A 19,134-nucleotide genomic window follows, 5' to 3' on the forward strand; every position below is an offset into this window, starting at 1 on the left:
TCTGTCTGCAAGCGCCGTGTGGCTGCTCTCAGTGGTGTTTGCTAGTTTGTCTATCTATCTGTCTACAGGCCCCGTGTGACAACTCTCAGTGGTGTTTGCCGGTCTGCCCATGTGTGTGTCTGTCTGTTTGCCTGTGAAGCGCCGTAATGCTACACTTTTTCGATTTTTTTTTTTTTTTCAAAGTCGTCCTGATTTAGTTATCTGGCATGGTAGTCATATTGGTAGAGTATTTCGTAAGTATGCAGCAGATTACAATGAAACACTATTGTACTTGAAGAATTTCTTGGCATAACTTTGACGAAGATAACATTCTATTGCATCATGTGGCCCACCTTCCCTAACCTTGAACACAATATTACATGCGCTGGCAAGTGCTGGGATAGCCGGACCTGTCATTGTCTTGACTGTTGCCACTTACTGAGAGATCCGTTAGTGTTGTCATCCCGGAATGATTAGTTTGATGAAGGCAGGTAACAAGGCACACATTCACCTTGGTCTCTAAGAAGTGGTTGGCACTTATCTCTACGATTATGTACTAACCGAAGATCTCGAGCCAAGGCCACACCCGCCATTCCATCCCTCTCCTGTCTGAATGTTGCGCCATGTGTTGCTCAAGATTCTTTTATTTTCATTTGAGGAACAAGTAAGAAATGACCCTCATTACCTTAAGTCATATCAAGGTTAGATCCATCTCGCACTATAGAGAAAAGGGGATGGGGGAGGAAGAAGATAGTATTTGACTACAACGTATCAACACGGAAGATCCTGCTGGTTTCTATTGATAAAGAGCTGTATTTTACGCTTCATTGCGTACTTTAGCACTATAGCCAATCTACCTTATCACAATGCTGCTTCTGTTGTGCGTGTGTGTGTGTGCGTGTGTGTGTGTGTGTGTATGAGAGAGAGAGAGAGAGAGAGAGAGAGAGAGAGAGAGAGAGAGAGAGAGAGAGAGAGAGAGAGAGAGAGAGAGATTCTAAAACTGTAATGCATTAGGTTATCGAAAAAGGATTTTCGTGGACATGATACATTTTTCTTAATCTTCCTATGATTTTTCATAATCCTTATAAGAAAGCTTGCAGTGATAGATAAATAGATAGATAGACAGGTAGATAGATAGATAGATAAATAGATAGATAGATAGATAGTAGTAGTAGTAGTAGTAGTAGTAGTATATGTATACATGTATTGTATGGTAATATGAAGGTTGGCGATCTTTCCCTGCCCGTGTGTATAGATAGCATGAATTACTGTATTGGAATTGGAGGTGATGCTTTGACTACTGAATTGCAGGAACCCGAAGGGATAGAAGGAATGGATACCAAATCATCACAAAACGGACATCCTGTGATCATTAATGTTGCCAGCGAGAAAGGAAGTCTGGAGGATTTGGAAAACGAAAAACATGAGACACACGTACAAATACAAGCCACAGAAGAGTAAGTATATACTGGAGATCGCTCATGAGAGAAAGACCCGTTTTCAGAAACGTTTTGCTGTCTCACCACGGCTATTTTCAAAGACCACAGTGATGATTACCCGGATTTTCAAGAGTGTCTTGTTAATAATATAAAAATCTTAATCTGTCACTTGAATCATTAAAACATCCTTATAAACCTTTGGAACTTCTATTAGAGCCTTTTGAATGTAGTGGCGGTACAGCGAAGGAGTGTTTCAGAGAGAGAGAGAGAATATATATATATATATATATATATATATATATATATATATATATATATATATATATATATATATATATATATATATATATATATATATATATATATATATATATATATATATAATATAGCGCACATGTTTTCAGAGGCAGTCCAAAGAAAAAAAAGAAAATTAGTAAGGATGGCGGTGAAGAGGATAAGAACAAGCCTCTCCCAGTGCCCTTCTCAAGTTTAGTAAGTATAAGACAATGAACATCATCATGAACTCAGCAATCAAACATTTCTTCCTTACCTCTATTGTGACAATCTGAGGAGAAAGAGAGGAATTCATCGATGCACTAAAATAAAATGCATCAGTATGTTTAATGTCAGCATATCATTAGGTTAATTTAACTTAGATTAGCAGTTTTCTTATTTATTTATTTATTTATTTATTTATTTATTTTATTTATTTATTCTTTTTTTTCCATCAGTTCAGATACTCGAACAGTAAAGAAAGATGTATAATGGCCAGTGGGGTGCTGGCCGCCATGCTGTCAGGAGTGTGTCTGCCAGCCATGTTCATTCTCTTCGGTGACTTGACCAATTCCTTCGTTTACCACGCCATGCTCACCAACATCACCAACGAGACGCTGCAGGAGTACAACGACAGTTTTGCAAACCTGCCAATTGTAATCAACGAAAATACAACTGTGGAGGAGTAAGTATATTCTAATACTTCCAGAGGTAGAGGCGGATACGAACCATAAAAGTATTAAAAACTAAAAATACAATTTTCAGAATGAACGTAGGGAATGGCGGAAGTATTTCTGGTATGAGGAAATTCGTGCTCCGCCATTCATCTTTAAATTTCTTGCGTCTTGTTCCAGCTTCCATCTCGCAGTGTTCACGCCAGTGACCCTTTACATTCCATCATTCTTATTAGCTTCCTTTTATTTTCATTGTGACTTTTTTTTTTTTCTAAACTACGAATTATTTTCTATCCCACACACCCTTTCTTTCCTGTATGCGGTCCAGAAATTATTCGCTTAATATATTTTCATCGTTGAAAACAAGGACTTTGTATATACCGAGTCCTTGTTGAAAATCACGCCTGCGTTTCACCATTTTCCATATTGACACGATTTTTTGCAATCCTTGGCTTGAGATTCCTCCTTCATTATATAGGATGTCCCAAGAGGAAAGTCATATATTTTCAGAAATGAGAGAACAAGTCGTTCTAAGTCGGAAATATTCTATGGTCAACTGCTTTTTAACGCCATGGTTTAGAAGTTACATCACATTTAAATATGACCGTGCATTAATGGTAAGTGGTTGCACACGGGCAGTCACGACTCCCGCTGCGTACAACTGATCGCTGTTACCATATACCATTCGTTATATTTTAGCTATTATTTGCTACAACTATGCACTGTGTTCTTGAATTCAATTACATCTTTATTTATGAAATCTTTTATGTATAATCAAGTAACATCCTCAGCGTGTGCACCATTGCTGCCCTCCCCCCTCGCCAATTCTTAGCACGTTCACATTAAAATATCCCGTAACTTCTCAACCATGGCGTTAAAAAACATTTGACTATAGAATATTTCCGCCTTAGAATTACTTGATCTTTCATATCTGAGAACATGACTCCTGGGACACCCTGCGCACTGTGTGGAGGTGGCGCCACTGCCCATTGCTGCCCGACGAGGTGGGATGGTACCACACCGCCCGTCAAAATGTCCATTCCTTCGGGCTTCTAGCTCTACACGGCATGTAAAGTCCCTTAATGAGATAAATAATGGGAAATAACCCGGCCACTTGAACGTGCTGTGAAAGGTGGCGCCTTGCCCCAACCCAACCTAACAGCCAGCAGCCGCCAGTGAGTGAGTGGTCTGTCCATCTGTCCAGCAATGCTTTGTATACACAGTTCATGAGTGCAAGGGCCCCGCCATCATGCCCTTATTTAATATGTGGGTAAAAATGAAAAACAGTGCCTTCATCCATTTCATCTATATATCCTTCCCTATCCCCAACAAGTTTGGGGACCTGGCGGGTGTTTTTTTTTTTTTGGGGGGGGGCGGGGGGGATGGGAGGCCTAAATAGACGAGATATGGGATCCGAAAAAAAAATAAAACCTGGCAAATTTAAAGAGTCGCGCGGACCTATTTCTTATTTTTTCGGCTCCTGCCCCTACATGATTTGGTTGGGGAAAGCAAAAATAGAGCCAAATACCACCTCTTACTGCGAAAAAATAAATAGGGAGCTGCATACGATTGCTCATGTTCTTGTCTTGATCTTGATCTTGATGGTACAGGTGGCACAGGATCACTCCTGAGCCAGGCCTTTGGATCGGCAACTCCTGTAGAAAGGGGAAAAAAAAAGAGAAACGAACAGCATCCTCTATCCTAATTGTTCATACACCTGGCACGCCACATTCTCTCCAGAAACTCTTTCACCGCCTCAATCATCCTTTCATTGGCCTCTCTACACAGTCCCAGCAACAACACCATCCATTCCTTTCCTGTCTTCTCCACTCTTTCATTCCTATCATGCCCTAACTCAGTCAGTATCACTTGCATCATCTCATTCCTGTCTCTGGCATACTGCACACACTCCAGCACCACATGTTCCACCGTCTCATCCTCTCCCATGTCACACATCTGGCACACTTTGCTGCGGGACTCAGACCACCTGTAACTCCTTGCATTCACATCCATACACTGTGCCCTCGCTCGGAAGAGAAGATCACCGCCCAGGCTTCCATCATACCACCTTTCATACCTCGGGGCCTCTTTCTCCTTGTACCATTCCAGGGTCTTCTTTCTTTCCATCTCATTCTTCCATTCATTCAGTCCCACACATTTCACTTCTTTGTCTATCTCATTCTTCCATTTTCTCACATCCCATTCGGCTCCCACTCTTCCTCCTCTTGTTACCACCCATTCACGCTCATTTTGATTCCTACCAGCCATTCTTATCGCCCACACAACTTGCAATCCATTCCTGTCTGTCATTCTCATGCATCTCTTCCTCCATTTGCTTCCACTTTCATTCCACAGGTACACCTTCCTTGCTATTCTTGCATCATCCATTCTCTCAAGCCTAATCTTGTACCTAAGTGTGGCTTTTGTCAGTCTTTCTCTGAAGGTGCTCCATCCCATGTCACCTCTCAAGGCTTCAACTGCTGTGCACCTCGGTGCACTCAGTGCCATCCTTGCTACTTTGTTCTGGCCCACTTCTAACTTATCAATTTCACTTTCATTCCATGCAATCACATCCATACCATACATTATACATGGCACAGCCACACTCTTCCACACTTCTCTCAACACATCATACTTACTTGCTCTCATCCTTGCCGCGCTTCCCAATCGACCTACCCACTGGTTTAGCATACTTATCTTTTCATTCTTTGCCTTTGTCGTGATGGCCGCCATGATCTTGATCCAGCTCTTGCTGAGACCATCCTAACCTAAATAAACTAAACCTTGCCTAACTAAACTTAAACTTACTCATCTAAACCTAAATCGCCTAAACCGGTAAATATGAAATAGAGCACACAATTTTTGGACTTAAGCTCTGTTAGACACCTGATTTCAACGCTGATTCATGAGTTAGCTATAGCAGCCAGCTTTTTCAAACTTACTGACGTAAGTATACTATATTAGTTTATATGTATTTTATAGATTGCTAAGAAGGCCCTGTTGCGCTTATTTACGAATATGTTGATGGGTTTGGGGTGTACAGAGAATTATAACCATGTAAAGTAAATCTTACCAATAGCATAACTTTATATATTCTTTTGTCCTCTTTCCTCAACCCTACTAAACTTGGGGACCAGGTAGGAAAGCTGAGTTTTCGGATGGGAAACGCAAAAATGAATGAAATTTTGGGCACTAGTGGAGACGTAGGGTCCCCGGCTGGCTGGGCAGCGTCTGCAAGGTCTTAGTTGTCCCAAACCTAACCTAACCTATCCTCGCCTGACCTGGTAACACTGCAAGGAAAATACACACTGGGGAACTCAGACCTGCTGGACATGGCCCAGCCAGCCGGGGACACCACATCCCCACTAGTACCAAATTTTTGGAGTTTTTTGGGTCTGGGAAGTAGATGTGGCCTAAAATATAGGGTTCCAAAGCTTACCTAGCCAAAAGCGGGCTACATCTCCCCCATCAAACCCCCTAATCTAACCTAACCTAGCTTAAATTAACCAAACCTAATGAGGGCTACACCCCTCTTCAATCCCCCTAATTTAACCTAACAGCCTAAATTAACCAAGCTTAACCTAATCTTATGAATCACTACATCCTCCTCCAATCCTTCCCCTAATCTAACCTAACCTAACTTAGCCAAAACCTAACCTAAAGGGGGCTATGCTCCCTGCAAACACCCTCTCCCCCTTACCTAACCTAACTGAACAGGGGGCTTGCACCCGCTACAACTCCCTTAACAAGTGTTGTAAGTTAAGTGTTTGAAAAGTTTGTCATAAAAAAAAAAAAAAAAAAAAAAAATCAGTACTATGTGAGAGGTGTCTGTGGAATATCAAAGTATAGAATCTCACTCTTTTCAGTGTCAGAGACCAGCTGACCGAGTTCTTAGGCATCGGTGATTTCTTTGAGGGTGTTGTAAGGTTTGGAGTCGGGACATTCCTCGTCGGCTTTGTCCAAATGTTAATGGGCTACATCTTTGTGACCTCCATGAACTATGCTGCAGAGGGACAGGTCAGTGCCAAGTTATAACTGCTGTCCTTCACTGTGCCATATGACTAACCTCATTCTTCCTGGGATTTATTTTTCTAATACGTATGATATTAACAAAATAATATAATAATAATAATAATAATAATAATAATAATAATAATATATAATATATAATACAGTAAAATCCCTCTCATCCGGCATTCGAGTATCCAGCAGCTTCAAGTATCTGGCACATTTTTTCCCCGAGCCTTAAAATCAATAAAAAATCGATGTGTACTCATAAAATCGATTTAAATTCCCATGCGAGGCAAACTTTGTCCCCTCACCACCAGAGCGCACTGCTCCTCGCTACCCCCCGTGGCCCACTGCACTGTGTTTACTCAGTGACTCAGTCCCGCGTGTGCAGTTTATTGCCTGACGCCTTCATCATGCCTAAAGTTGTAGAAAAGAGGAAGCTTGTTGTGCTTACACTTAAGCAGCTGATCAGATCAGCTGCTGATTAAGATCAGCTGATCTTTGTAATGGTAAGATGCGTGAGTGTAGGGTGGTGATTGTGGACATAATTTCACTTCTATTCAAGTATCTGGCAATATTCAAGTATCCAGCATGTCGGCGGTCCCGTTGATGCCGGATAAGAGGGATTTTACTGTATATATATTATGTAATAATATATATTTCTAATACATATATGTAACTACTCGATGAGAGAGAGAGAGAGAGAGAGAGAGAGAGAGAGAGAGAGAGAGAGAGAGAGAGAGAGAGAGAGAGAGAGAGAGCTGTCATATCTGTTGTATTTTTACTACATTCACTTTTTTAATCACCTTAAAAGTGTTATTACTTCCTCCCCTTCCCCTCTCTCTCTCTCTCTCTCTCTCTCTCTCTCTCTCTCTCTCTCTCTCTCTCTCTCTCTCTCTCTCTCTCTCTCTCTCTCTCTCTCTCTCTCTTCCTCCCATGGCCATTCATGGGAACTCTCTTAGAGGACAGCCATTGCAGCAGAGACTTCATTTATATTTTTCATTTCTCTCTCTCTCTCTCTCTCTCTCTCTCTCTCTCTCTCTCTCTCTCTCTCTCTCTCTCTCTCTCTCTCTCTCTCTCTCTCTCTCTCTCTCTCTCTCTCTCTCTCTCTCTCTCTCTCTCTCTCTCTCTCTCTCTCTCTCTCTCTCTCTATATATATATATATATATATATATATATATATATATAGAGAGAGAGAGAGAGAGAGAGAGAGAGAGAGAGAGAGAGAGAGATCTATATATATATATATATATATATATATATATATATATATATATAGAGAGAGAGAGAGAGAGAGAGAGAGAGAGAGAGAGAGAGAGAGAGAGAGAGAGAGAGAGAGAGAGAGAAATGAAAAATATAAATGAAGTCTCTGCTGCAATGGCTGTCCTCTAAGAGAGTTCCCATGAATGGCCATGGGAGGAAGAGAGAGAGAGAGAGAGAGAGAGAGAGAGAGAGAGAGAGAGAGAGAGAGAGAGAGAGAGAGAGAGAGAGAGAGAGAGGGGAAGGGGAGGAAGTAATAACACTTTTAAGGTGATTAAAAAAGTGAATGTAGTAAAAATACAACAGATATGACAGCTCTCTCTCTCTCTCTCTCTCTCTCTCTCTCTCTCTCTCTCTCTCTCTCTCTCTCTCTCTCTCTCTCTCTCTCTCTCTCTCTCTCTCTCTCTCTCTCTCTCTCTCTTCCTCCCATGGCCATTCATGGGAACTCTCTTAGAGGACAGCCATATATATATATATATATATATATATATATATATATATATATATATATATATATATATATAGAGAGAGAGAGAGAGAGAGAGAGAGAGAGAGAGAGAGAGAGAGAGAGAGAGAGAGAGAGAGAGAGAAATGAAAAATATAAATGAAGTCTCTGCTGCAATGGCTGTCCTCTAAGAGAGTTCCCATGAACGGCCATGGGAGGAAGAGAGAGAGAGAGAGAGAGAGAGAGAGAGAGGGGAAGGGGAGGAAGTAATAATACTTTTAAGGTGATTAAAAAAGTGAATGTAGTAAAAATACAACAGATATGACAGCTCTCTCTCTCTCTCTCTCTCTCTCTCTCTCTCTCTCTCTCTCTCTCTCTCTCTCTCTCTCTCTCTCTCTCTCTCTCTCTCTCTCTCTCTCTCTCTATATATATATATATATATATAGAGAGAGAGAGAGAGAGAGAGAGAGAGAGAGAGAGAGAGAGAGAGAGAGAGAGAGAGATATTTCAATATATTGTGTAATGTAAGTATAACATACACTCAACATACAATAAACAATTTACAGGTATTCAGACTACGTGGGATGTTCTTGCGCAGCATCTTGTCTCAGGAGATTGCTTGGTTTGACACCCATCAGACAAATGACTTTGCCAGCCGTGTCACAGAGTAAGTGAACTGTGAGGAGGAAGAAATGATAGCAAAGAGGAAGGAGAGGAATAACTGAAGAGAAAAGAGACAGATGCTAATGCAAGTGCCAATGAGTCACGTGAAAGTTAAAAAACGGAAAGTGTGAATTGAGGTGATATGGAGGGTTTACAAAGGTGAAGTGGATTTGGGTGTGTGAAGAATAATCTTTACATAATAGGAGGACAGGCTATTGGAATCCTTAAAGGAGAGCAAGGTCAGGAAGTTGATTGAGATGGAGCATGCAGTGGTAGAGTGTGTAGACAAAAAAATAATGGAGATTCTTCTGTTGTGATCTGTCTCTTGGTAGTTTCAAGAAATTTGTGTCAGAATTAGTTAGATTATAGATAAAGTAGGTTTTTGGAAGCTAAACTGCAATCTGTAACAAACAAAAGTTTAGCCTTTCATGTTTTTGCAGAGATTTGAACAAGCTGCAGGAAGGCATTGGAGAAAAAGTGGGGATGTTCATATTTTTCATGACAACTTTTCTTGCATCGTTAATCAATGCCTTTGTCCATGGATGGGAGCTCACCCTTATCATCCTGTCAGTCTTTCCTCTTCTAGGAATCTCCACTGGACTTATTGCAAAGGTTTGTGTTATAATTGTGTACATGTTCATGTTTATGCATGTATGTACTAATTTTGTCTTTATTTATCTTATTTTTAACTGTACTTGCCCTTAGATGATATATTATTCTGTTAAGTGCTCTCTCTCTCTCTCTCTCTCTCTCTCTCTCTCTCTCTCTCTCTCTCTCTCTCTCTCTCTCTCTCTCTCTCTCTCTCTCTCTCTCTCTCTCTCTCTCTCTCAGAGTTGCGACTGTGTATGTGTGATAGTAATGCAGTACAAGATGAGGTCTCATGTTTTGTTAAATTGTTCTTTGTCAAGGGACTGTAGGGCTAGATATAATATGTTGGATTTTAGTAGTTTTACCAGTTTAATGAAGTATAAGGGTAAATTAGGTACTTTATGTGATTATGTTTGCGATGTGTTAAAGCTTTACGGCTAAAATGTTCTTGTTTTTTTTTTTAAAAGAAAGGGAGTTTGAATTTTTTATTAGGCACTTTATGTGATTATGTTTGCGATGTGTTAAAGCTTTACGGCTAAAATGTTCTTGTTTTTTAAAAGAAAGGGAGTTTGAATTTTTTAGGAGTTAAGTTTGGAGAAAGTTTGTTTTTTGCAATGTGAATTGGTTAATTTTATCTGGACAGGATTTTTATTTGTAGCTCTTTTTATATGATATAATGATTTTAGTGAAATGATTTTTACTTTAAGCTCCTTGTAATTGCAAAAATTCTGTCAATAAACTATAATATAATATATCTCTCTCTCTCTCTCTCTCTCTCTCTCTCTCTCTCTCTCTCTCTCTCTCTCTCTCTCTCTCTCTCTCTCTCTCTCTCTCTCTCTCTCTCTCTCTCTCTCTCTCTCTCTCTCTCTCTCTCTCTCCAGTGCTTTCTTATCTGCTCATGATTTAACTTGTTCCAGGTTACAACAAGCTTGACTTCTGCAGAACTGCAAAAGTATGGAAAAGCAGGAAGTATTGCTGAGGAGGTTCTCTCTTCCATCAGGACAGTACTTGCCTTTGGTGGAGAAGCAAAGGAAATCAAAAGGTATATTATCATGTCCTATTTCTTGTCTCATTTCACATCAATAGCTGCACATTATATTTTTGGTGGCCCTGTGGATCTAAACAGAAGTTGTGAGAGTTTGTTTACCACCTTTTTATTCTTTTATTCTGGCGTGAATTATTCGACTTGTGCACACATGCACACAACACACACACACACACACACACACACACACACACACACACACACACACACACACACACACACACACACACACACACACACACACACACACAGTAGTGTGGTCTCCTCATATAAAGAGGAATATTATAAAATTATAAAGAGTACAAAGAGCAGTCACTAAGATAGTTCCAGAGTTGAGTAAGTCGATCTATGAAAAGAGGTTAAGAATGTTGGAAATTCCTACAGCTGAAAATAGGAGAGAGAGAGAGAGAGAGAGAGAGAGAGGGGATTTAATAAGCATCTGTAGAATGATAAATGGTATGGAAAATGTGGACAAAGAATGTTTTATAACTAGACACACAGAGTATAAGGGGACACAGTAAGAAGTTGAAGAAAGTTAACTGTAGAAGAGACATCAAAAAAGTATAGTTTTCCTCACGGAAATGTAAGCAAATGGAATGAACTCAGTAAAGACATTGTCAATGCCGTAACTGTCCATGCTCTATATCTATCCAAACTGGATAGATATAGAGATGGGATACTATGAGATTACTCCCCTCCCATAAACCACAACTAGGTAAATACACACACACACACACACACACACACACACACACACACAGAGAGATAAGATAAACATTTCACGCAGGGAAGCCACAGAACGCTTGACTTCTGATCTTTCTAAAATTTCTGATTGGGGCAGAGCAAACTTGGTATTGTTCAATGCCTCAAAAACTCAATTCTTCCATCTATCAACTCGACACAACCTTCCAGACAACTATCCCCTCTTCTTCAATGACACTCAACTGTCCCCCTCTTCTACACTGAACATCCTCGGTCTGTCCTTTACTTATAATCTGAACTGGAAACTTCACATCTCATCTCTAGCTAAAAAAAGCTTCTATGAAGTTAGGCGTTCTGAGACGTCTCCGCCAGTTTTTCTCACCCCCCCCAGCTGCTAACTCTGTACAAGGGCCTTATCTGTCCATGTATGGAGTATGCTTCACATGTCTGGTGGGGTTCCACTCTTCTAGACAGGGTGGAATCAAAAGCTTTTCGTCTCATCAACTCCTCTCCTCTAACTGACTGTCTTCAGCCTCTCTCTCACCGCCGCAATGTTGCATATCTAGCTGTCTTCTACCGCTATTTTCACGCTAACTGCTCTTCTGATCTTGCTAACTGCATGCCTCCCCTCCTCCCTCGGCCTTGCTGCACAAGACTTTCTTCTTTCTCTCACCCCTATTCTGTCCACCTCTCTAACGCAAGAGTTAACCAGTATTCTCAATCATTCATCCCTTTCTCTGGTAAACTCTGGAACTCCCTGCCTGCTTCTGTATTTCCACCTTCCTATGACTTGAATTCCTTCAAGAGGGAGGGACTGGCATTTCAGTGGGCATACTTTTTTATTGGATTTTTTGTTGCCCTTGGCCAGTTTCCTTTCTACATAAAAAAAAAAAAAAAAAAAAAAAAAACATGATTAGAAGTGGAAATGGAAGGATAATGAATTATGTAGGAGTGTATGTGTCACCTATGACCAGTGCTTGGCGAAAAGAAGAGCACGAAGAGATATTGGTAGATGTGTTAAAATTTCTTGAAAAGATAGTGATGGAAAGTAGTGATATAGTTACTGTTGGTGATTTGAATTGTAAGGAGATAAATTAGGAGATATTGACAACCACTGGAAGTGAGAATTCATGGAGTAATAGACTATTAAACTGGGATGGTGGAAAACTTGGTGACTCAATGGGTTGATTGTGATATCATATTTAGTAGAAGATTAACGATCAAGACTTGATTTAGTATTTACCAAGGACATGGAAATTATTGAAACTATGCACTATGATAGCCCACTAGGTAAAAGTGATCATGTGTTGATGGAATTTAATTTGTAAAATGAAAATGTAATCATTGATGAAAATTATAAGGTGAAAAGATTTAAATATAGTAAAGGTGACTTTGAAAAATTAACAAAGTACTTTGCCATGGACTAGAAAGACTTCGAAGATGCAGATGTTTGGACAAAAATGGGGCGAATTTATAAGGATGTACAATTCTGCTGTGGAAAAATATGCACCTAGAGGAGGAGCGAGATGTAAAAAGGGTAAAGAATGGTTCAATACAAAATGTAAAGAGGCTAGAAATTGTAAGTCAAATGCTTGGAATAGATGGAAGGAGAGGAAAACTGAGAGTAGATGGGAGGAGAATATTGGATGTTAGAAACAAGTAAATTGAAATAATAAGAATGAAGGAAAGAAAATATGAAGGAGATATAATAGATAAGTGTATAAATTCTTCTTCATATGACCTTAATCCCACTGTATTGCAGGGTCAGCCGCTCGAGTTATCCTTCTCCATCTGTTTCTATCCATTGCATCATCATCTTGCACTCCCAGCTTGTTCTTATCACTCCTTATTCTGTCTCCCAACCCTCCTTCTCCCCCTAACCTCCACCATCATTGCCTTCCTCACTGGTTCATCCTCTTTTCTCCTTATCACGTGTCCAAAATATCTTAGTCTTGCTTCTCTTGCCTTCTCCTTGATATTACATATTGCACACATTCTTCTTATATCTTCACTTTGTCTCCTTTCTAACAGTGAAATGCCAGCCATCCATCTCACCATCCTCATCTCCGTTCTCTCCAGAATGCCTTCCTCTTTCTTCCTTAAAGACCATGTCTCTGCACCATACAGAAGTACTGGTCTCAACACACTTCTGTATATCTTCATTCTCAGCTTCAATGGTATTTTCTTATCTAACGTTACTCTACTCACTTCCCTTCATTTTTCCCATCCAGCTTTTACTCTTCGTCTAACTGCTTTTTCTGTTCCTCCTTCTGCAATTACTGATCCTAGGTATTTCAACTCTCTTGTCTGCTTCAATCTTATGCCATCCTCTGATGCTACATTTATTTCCTTATAACCTTTTCTGTTGCTTACCATTACCTCTGTCTTTTGTGTGCTCACTTTCATTCCCTTTCTCTCCAGGTTGCCTTTCCATAACAAATATCTCTCATGTAACTCTTCCTTCGTATCCGCAATGATGACTAGGTCGTCAGCGAACAGCAACTCCCACAAGTCCTCATTGTCGCTTACATCCATCGTTATTGTGTCCAACATTATGAGAAAAAGAAAAGGACTCAAAGCTGATCCCTGATGGAGTCCTACTTCAACTGGGAAGGATTCTGTTTCCCCATACCTTGTCTGCATTGTTGTTTTTGTTCCCTCATATTTTCACTAGTCTTATCTTTTCTGGCACTCCTCTCTTTCTCAAACTCCAGTACAATACTTTCCTAGGCACCCTGTCATACATCTTCTGCAAGTCCACAAAACACCAATACACCTTTTTGTTTCCTTCTAGATATTTTTCCTGTATCTGTCACAAAATAAATCTTGCATCTACAGTGCTCAATCCCTTCATAAATCCAAATTGGTGGTTGTGTATTTTGACCATCTCTCTCAGTCTCCCTTCTATCACTCTCTCTAGTATTTTCAGACTATGCTCCAACAGCTTAATACCTCTGTAGTTTTCACAACTTAATATATCTCCTTTCTGCTTAATACAACTTAACCATTCTACTTTCCTTCCAGTCTTCAGGCATTTTCTCCATGCTCCAAATCTTTTCTAACAATGAGTATGTCCACTCCATTCCAAACTCTCCCAGTGCTTTAATCATTTCTATTGTTACTTAAGATTTTCCTCCTGGCTTGTTGGCCTTTCCCTTCTTTATTGCTTTATCCACTTCCCTTCTACTTATGTTGGGTATTGGCCCTTCCACTGGTAATGTTTCACTCAGTTCTTCATATTCATTTTCCATGTTTAACAGGTTTGAGAAATATCCCTGCCATCTTCTTTTTATGTCCTCTTCCATCATAAGAATGTCTCCGTTTTGGTCCTTTACTATTGGTACTTCAACGTCTTTCCTCATTTCATTTCTTACCTTTGCTACTCTGTATATAATCTTCTCTCTGTCTGGTGTATCCAGCCTCTCATACCAATCTCTGTATGTATTACTCTTTGCTCTGGCTATTGTTCTTTTTGCCTGCTTCTTAGCTTGTCTGTAATTTTCTTTAGTGGTGTCATTCTCAATGTCTTTCATTTGTTTTAGTGCTAACTTCTTATCTTTATTGCAGCTTGAACCTCGTCATTCCACCATCATGTATCTTTCTCTTCTTTTGGTTTCCCACTCGTCTTACCACAAATCTCTGTTGCTTTTGTTATAATTTTGTATAAATTAACCCAAACTATTCTATTGGGAAGATGAAGGAAGGTGTATCAAGATTGAAAGTTGAAGGAAAAATCTATGAGGATGCACAGGACATGGTGGAGGTTATCAACAATAGTTTCAGATTGGTATTAACTGTGGAAGGGGAGTTTGATGCTGGAAAGGATAAGTTGATGAGGAATATACTAAGTGCAGTCCCAGTCAGTTATGAGGAAATACTTAAGATGATGTAAATAAAGCAACTGGTCCAGATGGAGTATCAAACTGGATATTGGAGGAATGTAAAGAACAATTGGCTGATAAAATTCAGTCTAGTGGTGACATCACTATCACAGGGAAGAGTACCAAAAGATTGGAAGAGAGCAAATATTACAGCTATATTCAAAGGAGGAAATAAGGAAAATCCACTAAATTATAGACCGGTGTCCTTGACTAGTGTTGTAGGTAAACTATGTGAAAGAACAATTAAGGAAAGATGGATGGAACATTTAGAAAGAGATGGAGTAAATCTTGGCAAATGGAATTCAATTTTAAGTAAATGTAAAGTAATGGAGTTACGAGTTAATTATAAAATGGATGGTGTGAAGTTAAAGAAGTCAAAAGAGGAAGTGGATTTGGGAGTAACAGTTACTGAAAATTTGACTCTGGACAGACACAATGATAAAATTGTTAAAAAAAGAGTAAAAATGGCATTCTCATATTTGGATGAAGGAATGATAAAAAAGTTGTTGATTTCCATGATAAGACCAAGATTGGAATATGTGGCAGTGGTGTGGTCTCCTTATACAAAGAGGAATATTGTAAAATTAGAAAGAGTACAAAGAGCAGTAACTAAGATGGTTCTAGAATTGAGCAAGTCAGCCTATGAAGAGAGATTATGTGTTGGAAATTCCTACCCTTGAAAATAGGAGAGAGAGAGAGAGAGAGAGAGAGAGAGAGAGAGAGAGAGAGAGAGAGAGAGAGAGAGAGAGAGAGAGAGAGAGAGAGAGAGGAGATTTAATAAACATCTACAGAATGATAAATGGTATGAGAAACGTGGACAAAAAATGTTTTAGAAATTTAGACACACTGAGTACATGGAGACACAGTAAGAAGCTGAAGAAAGTTAACTGTAGAAGAGACATCAAGAAGTATAGTTTTCCTCATAGAAGTGTAAACAAATGGAATGAACTCAGTGAAGACGTCAATGCTGTAACTGTCCATGCTTTTAAGACCAAACAGGATAGATATAGAGACGGGATACTATGAGATTACTCCCCTCCTGTAAACAACTAGGTAAATACACACACACACACACACACACACACACACACACACACACACACACACACACACACACACACACACACACACACACACACACACACACACACACTGATTCGATGCATCAACAGCAGCTCCAAGGATTTACTTAAGTTTTGGTTGTACAGGGGGTCCAAGCTTGAGTCCCGTCTCCATAATAGGGAATAGTGTGATGTGTGAGTGCAGGGAGAGTGAAGTGTAAATCAGGAAGTGGCCGAAAGGGTGAAATGGAAGAGTAGTATAAAAGTAAATAATATCAACAGGGAAGATGGCAGCCAGCATTGCAAATGTTTTCAAAGGTTTCAAGGAGTAGGACCTCAGTGTAGCTCATACAAATAAATCAATGTGGAAAATTGAAGGAGAAAATGTGAAAATACAAGAAGGAATACATAACTTAGCAGCAATAATAAAGATGTGGAAGGAAGAGAGAGAAGTGGGTGGTGACAGTGTAAAAAAAATCCACTGATATAATAGAGATGAAGAAGAGGGAGAGGAAAAGAGAAAAGAAAACAAAGAACTGAGAGAAAAGGTGACAAAAATAGTGGACTTCAACAAGAAGTACTGTGAAGAAATCAAGATGCTCAAGGAAGAGAACAAGGAGTTAAAGAAAGCCTTACAAGAGAGAGAAATTAAGGTTAGGAAAGTAAAAGACTTAGTGACAGAGGAAGTCAAAAGTTGGAAAGAAGAGAGAGAACAACAAAAAAATGTGGATATGGAGGAGATAATATGGCAACAGCAACAGGAACACAATAAGGACATAGAAAAGCAAGTGATAAAAATGATAGAGGAAAAAGTAATCTTGTGAAAGACACGGTACAGAGAAAGATGTTTGTGGTGATATTTGGGGTCAAGGAGAAGAACCTACCTATGAAAATAGCTTAAGAAGAGGCAAAAAGGGGTAAGGAAATTATGGCAGAAGTGGCTGGGGAAGGAGAGGAGATAGTTGAACAAATTAAAGAGCTTTACAGGATCAGAAAGTATGACAAAAAATGGAACAAGACCAATGAAAAATAAGATTCATGTCACAAACAACAATGGAACATGTCTTACAAAGAACAAGGAAATTGGCAAAAATAGAAGGAATGAGGGAAATGTGGATAAAAAGAGACATGAATAAAGAAGAGAGTGAGAAGTAAACTGAAAGAGTTGAGAGTAGAGGTCCAGTCAAAAAAATGAGGAGAGAACATGGGAATAAGCAAGGAGATTCATTTGGAAAGTTGTGGACATGAAAGTGAGGAAATGGTGGCATAAAGATGCCATGAAAGATCACCAAGCGGAAGCTTAAAAATTCTGTATATAAATATAGATGGTTTGGTGTTGAGTCTATTGGAACCTAAAGACTACCTAAAGAACAATAAACCAGATGTGGCAAACTAAAAGAGGAAATAATGGATAAAGGTGTATATGCATGTGTGTGTAACTCACCATGGCCTGATCACAGGCAGACCGACAACCATCAGCCATTACCCTCTCAATGTGAGCTCAGAGCTCATTATTACCGATCACTGGGTAAGACTGTGATCTCACACACCACACACCCAATCCCCCTGGTCAGGGGAGACAATAACTGCCCTGCTTGTCAGCAGAAATATCCCAGAAGTGACCAGCCCCTAGTGGGGTTTGAACTTATGTCACCCATGATGGCCAGTACAGACTTGGTCCCTTTGCCACTGAACCATGAGGCAATGTGTATTTACCTAGTTGTATTGTACAGGGCATGAGCCAAAGCTCATTTTATCCTGTCTCCATAACCATATTTATCAAGTTCCTCTTTAAACATATGTACACTGCCATAACCATCTCTTCCTTCAAATCATTCCACATTTCAATAGTTTGATACAGGAAGCTGTATTTCTTGATGTCACGTGAACATCCACTCTTCTTTATTTTCTTCCCATGTCCCCTTGTCCATCTCTCTCCCTCCTCCATCTGTGGTACCAAGTAATTTCTGTCTATCCCTTCTATATTGTTTACTAATTTGTATATTCTTATCAGGTCTCCTCTTTCATTTTCTTTCTTGTAGTGTTGGTAATCCCATCTCTTCAAGTCTTTCTTCATAGCTTAAGTCTTTCAGTTGTTACCATCTTTGTTGCTGTCTGTATTCTTTGTTGCTTCTGTATTCTTTCCAGTTTCTGTATATCTTTTTTTTCTATGTGAAGCCCAAACTACTGCTGTGCATTCAAATTTAGGTCGTATCGTGCTTGTTATAATTTTCTTCATAATTTCTTAATCTAAATAGTTAAATGCCACCCTAATGCTTGTTAACAAGCTGTATGTAGTGCCAAATACAGTGGAACCTCAGTTACTGAATGCCTCCCTTTTTAAACAATTTGGTTTTCAAACAAAATTTTGAACTCATTATTGCTTCAGTTGTGGTACCATAATTCAGTTCTAGAACAAAGTTACTTGATTTCAAATATTAAAAGACATAGCAAAAACTGCTGTTTATTACTAATTTATAGTTTCTATAAATATCTACTTTGTTTTTGTATATTTGAAGGAGAGACACAGAGTGTAAGACAGTGATTCAATCTTTGAAACAAGATAATGTGATCCCACTGAAAAGCCTCGATGTAAACAAACAGTTTTCAGTGCTCAGGAGTAATCCTGAGTCACCTGTAGCTCTCCCAATGACCCCCAATGCCATCATTACTGCACAACTGCATTTTTCCAGTAGCTTTTCTCAGCAACAAAATGTCTAAGTAATATGATCACCTTTATTTTGGCAGTAAGTGGGTTGCTCCTCTCTGTGTTCCGTTGTAAGGCTTCCTTCACTAGATCAGTCTAAACAGTATCTTCTGATGAGTTCTGTGTCAATAAATTAATTCATTAGATCCTTTCTGGATAAATAATTTGTGAGCTGGAGATATTGTGAAGCAGCCATCTTAGCTGTCATAAGCCACTGAGACATTGTAGACTGGTGTCTGGGAATGGATTAATCCATTTTACATTGATACCTATGTGGAAAATAATTTCGGTTTTCTAACATTTTGGATTTCGATTGGCCTTTGGGAACTAATTAAGTCTGAGAACCGAGGTTCCACTGGTGCCTTTCAGTGTTCCTTTTCTGGTCATGAATGATTAATATCAAACT

General features: G+C 39.4%; 1 protein-coding gene across 2 annotated transcripts in view; it reads left to right on the forward strand.

Annotated features, from left to right (window-relative positions):
• LOC135116444 (ATP-dependent translocase ABCB1-like) overlaps positions 1-19,134 on the forward strand; it is a 45,953-nt gene that overhangs the window by 3,316 nt on the left and 23,503 nt on the right. For both annotated transcript variants that reach the window (XM_064033907.1, XM_064033908.1), the window contains exons 2-8: positions 1,291-1,436; positions 1,823-1,910; positions 2,150-2,376; positions 6,232-6,382; positions 8,648-8,748; positions 9,185-9,356; positions 10,250-10,374. In XM_064033907.1, the coding sequence (XP_063889977.1) occupies positions 1,291-1,436; positions 1,823-1,910; positions 2,150-2,376; positions 6,232-6,382; positions 8,648-8,748; positions 9,185-9,356; positions 10,250-10,374 (1,010 nt within the window). The remainder of the gene's footprint in view (positions 1-1,290; positions 1,437-1,822; positions 1,911-2,149; positions 2,377-6,231; positions 6,383-8,647; positions 8,749-9,184; positions 9,357-10,249; positions 10,375-19,134) is intronic.

The sequence above is a fragment of the Scylla paramamosain genome, chromosome 31 (assembly GCF_035594125.1).
Source record: "Scylla paramamosain isolate STU-SP2022 chromosome 31, ASM3559412v1, whole genome shotgun sequence".
In the NCBI taxonomy this organism is placed as follows: domain Eukaryota; kingdom Metazoa; phylum Arthropoda; class Malacostraca; order Decapoda; family Portunidae; genus Scylla; species Scylla paramamosain.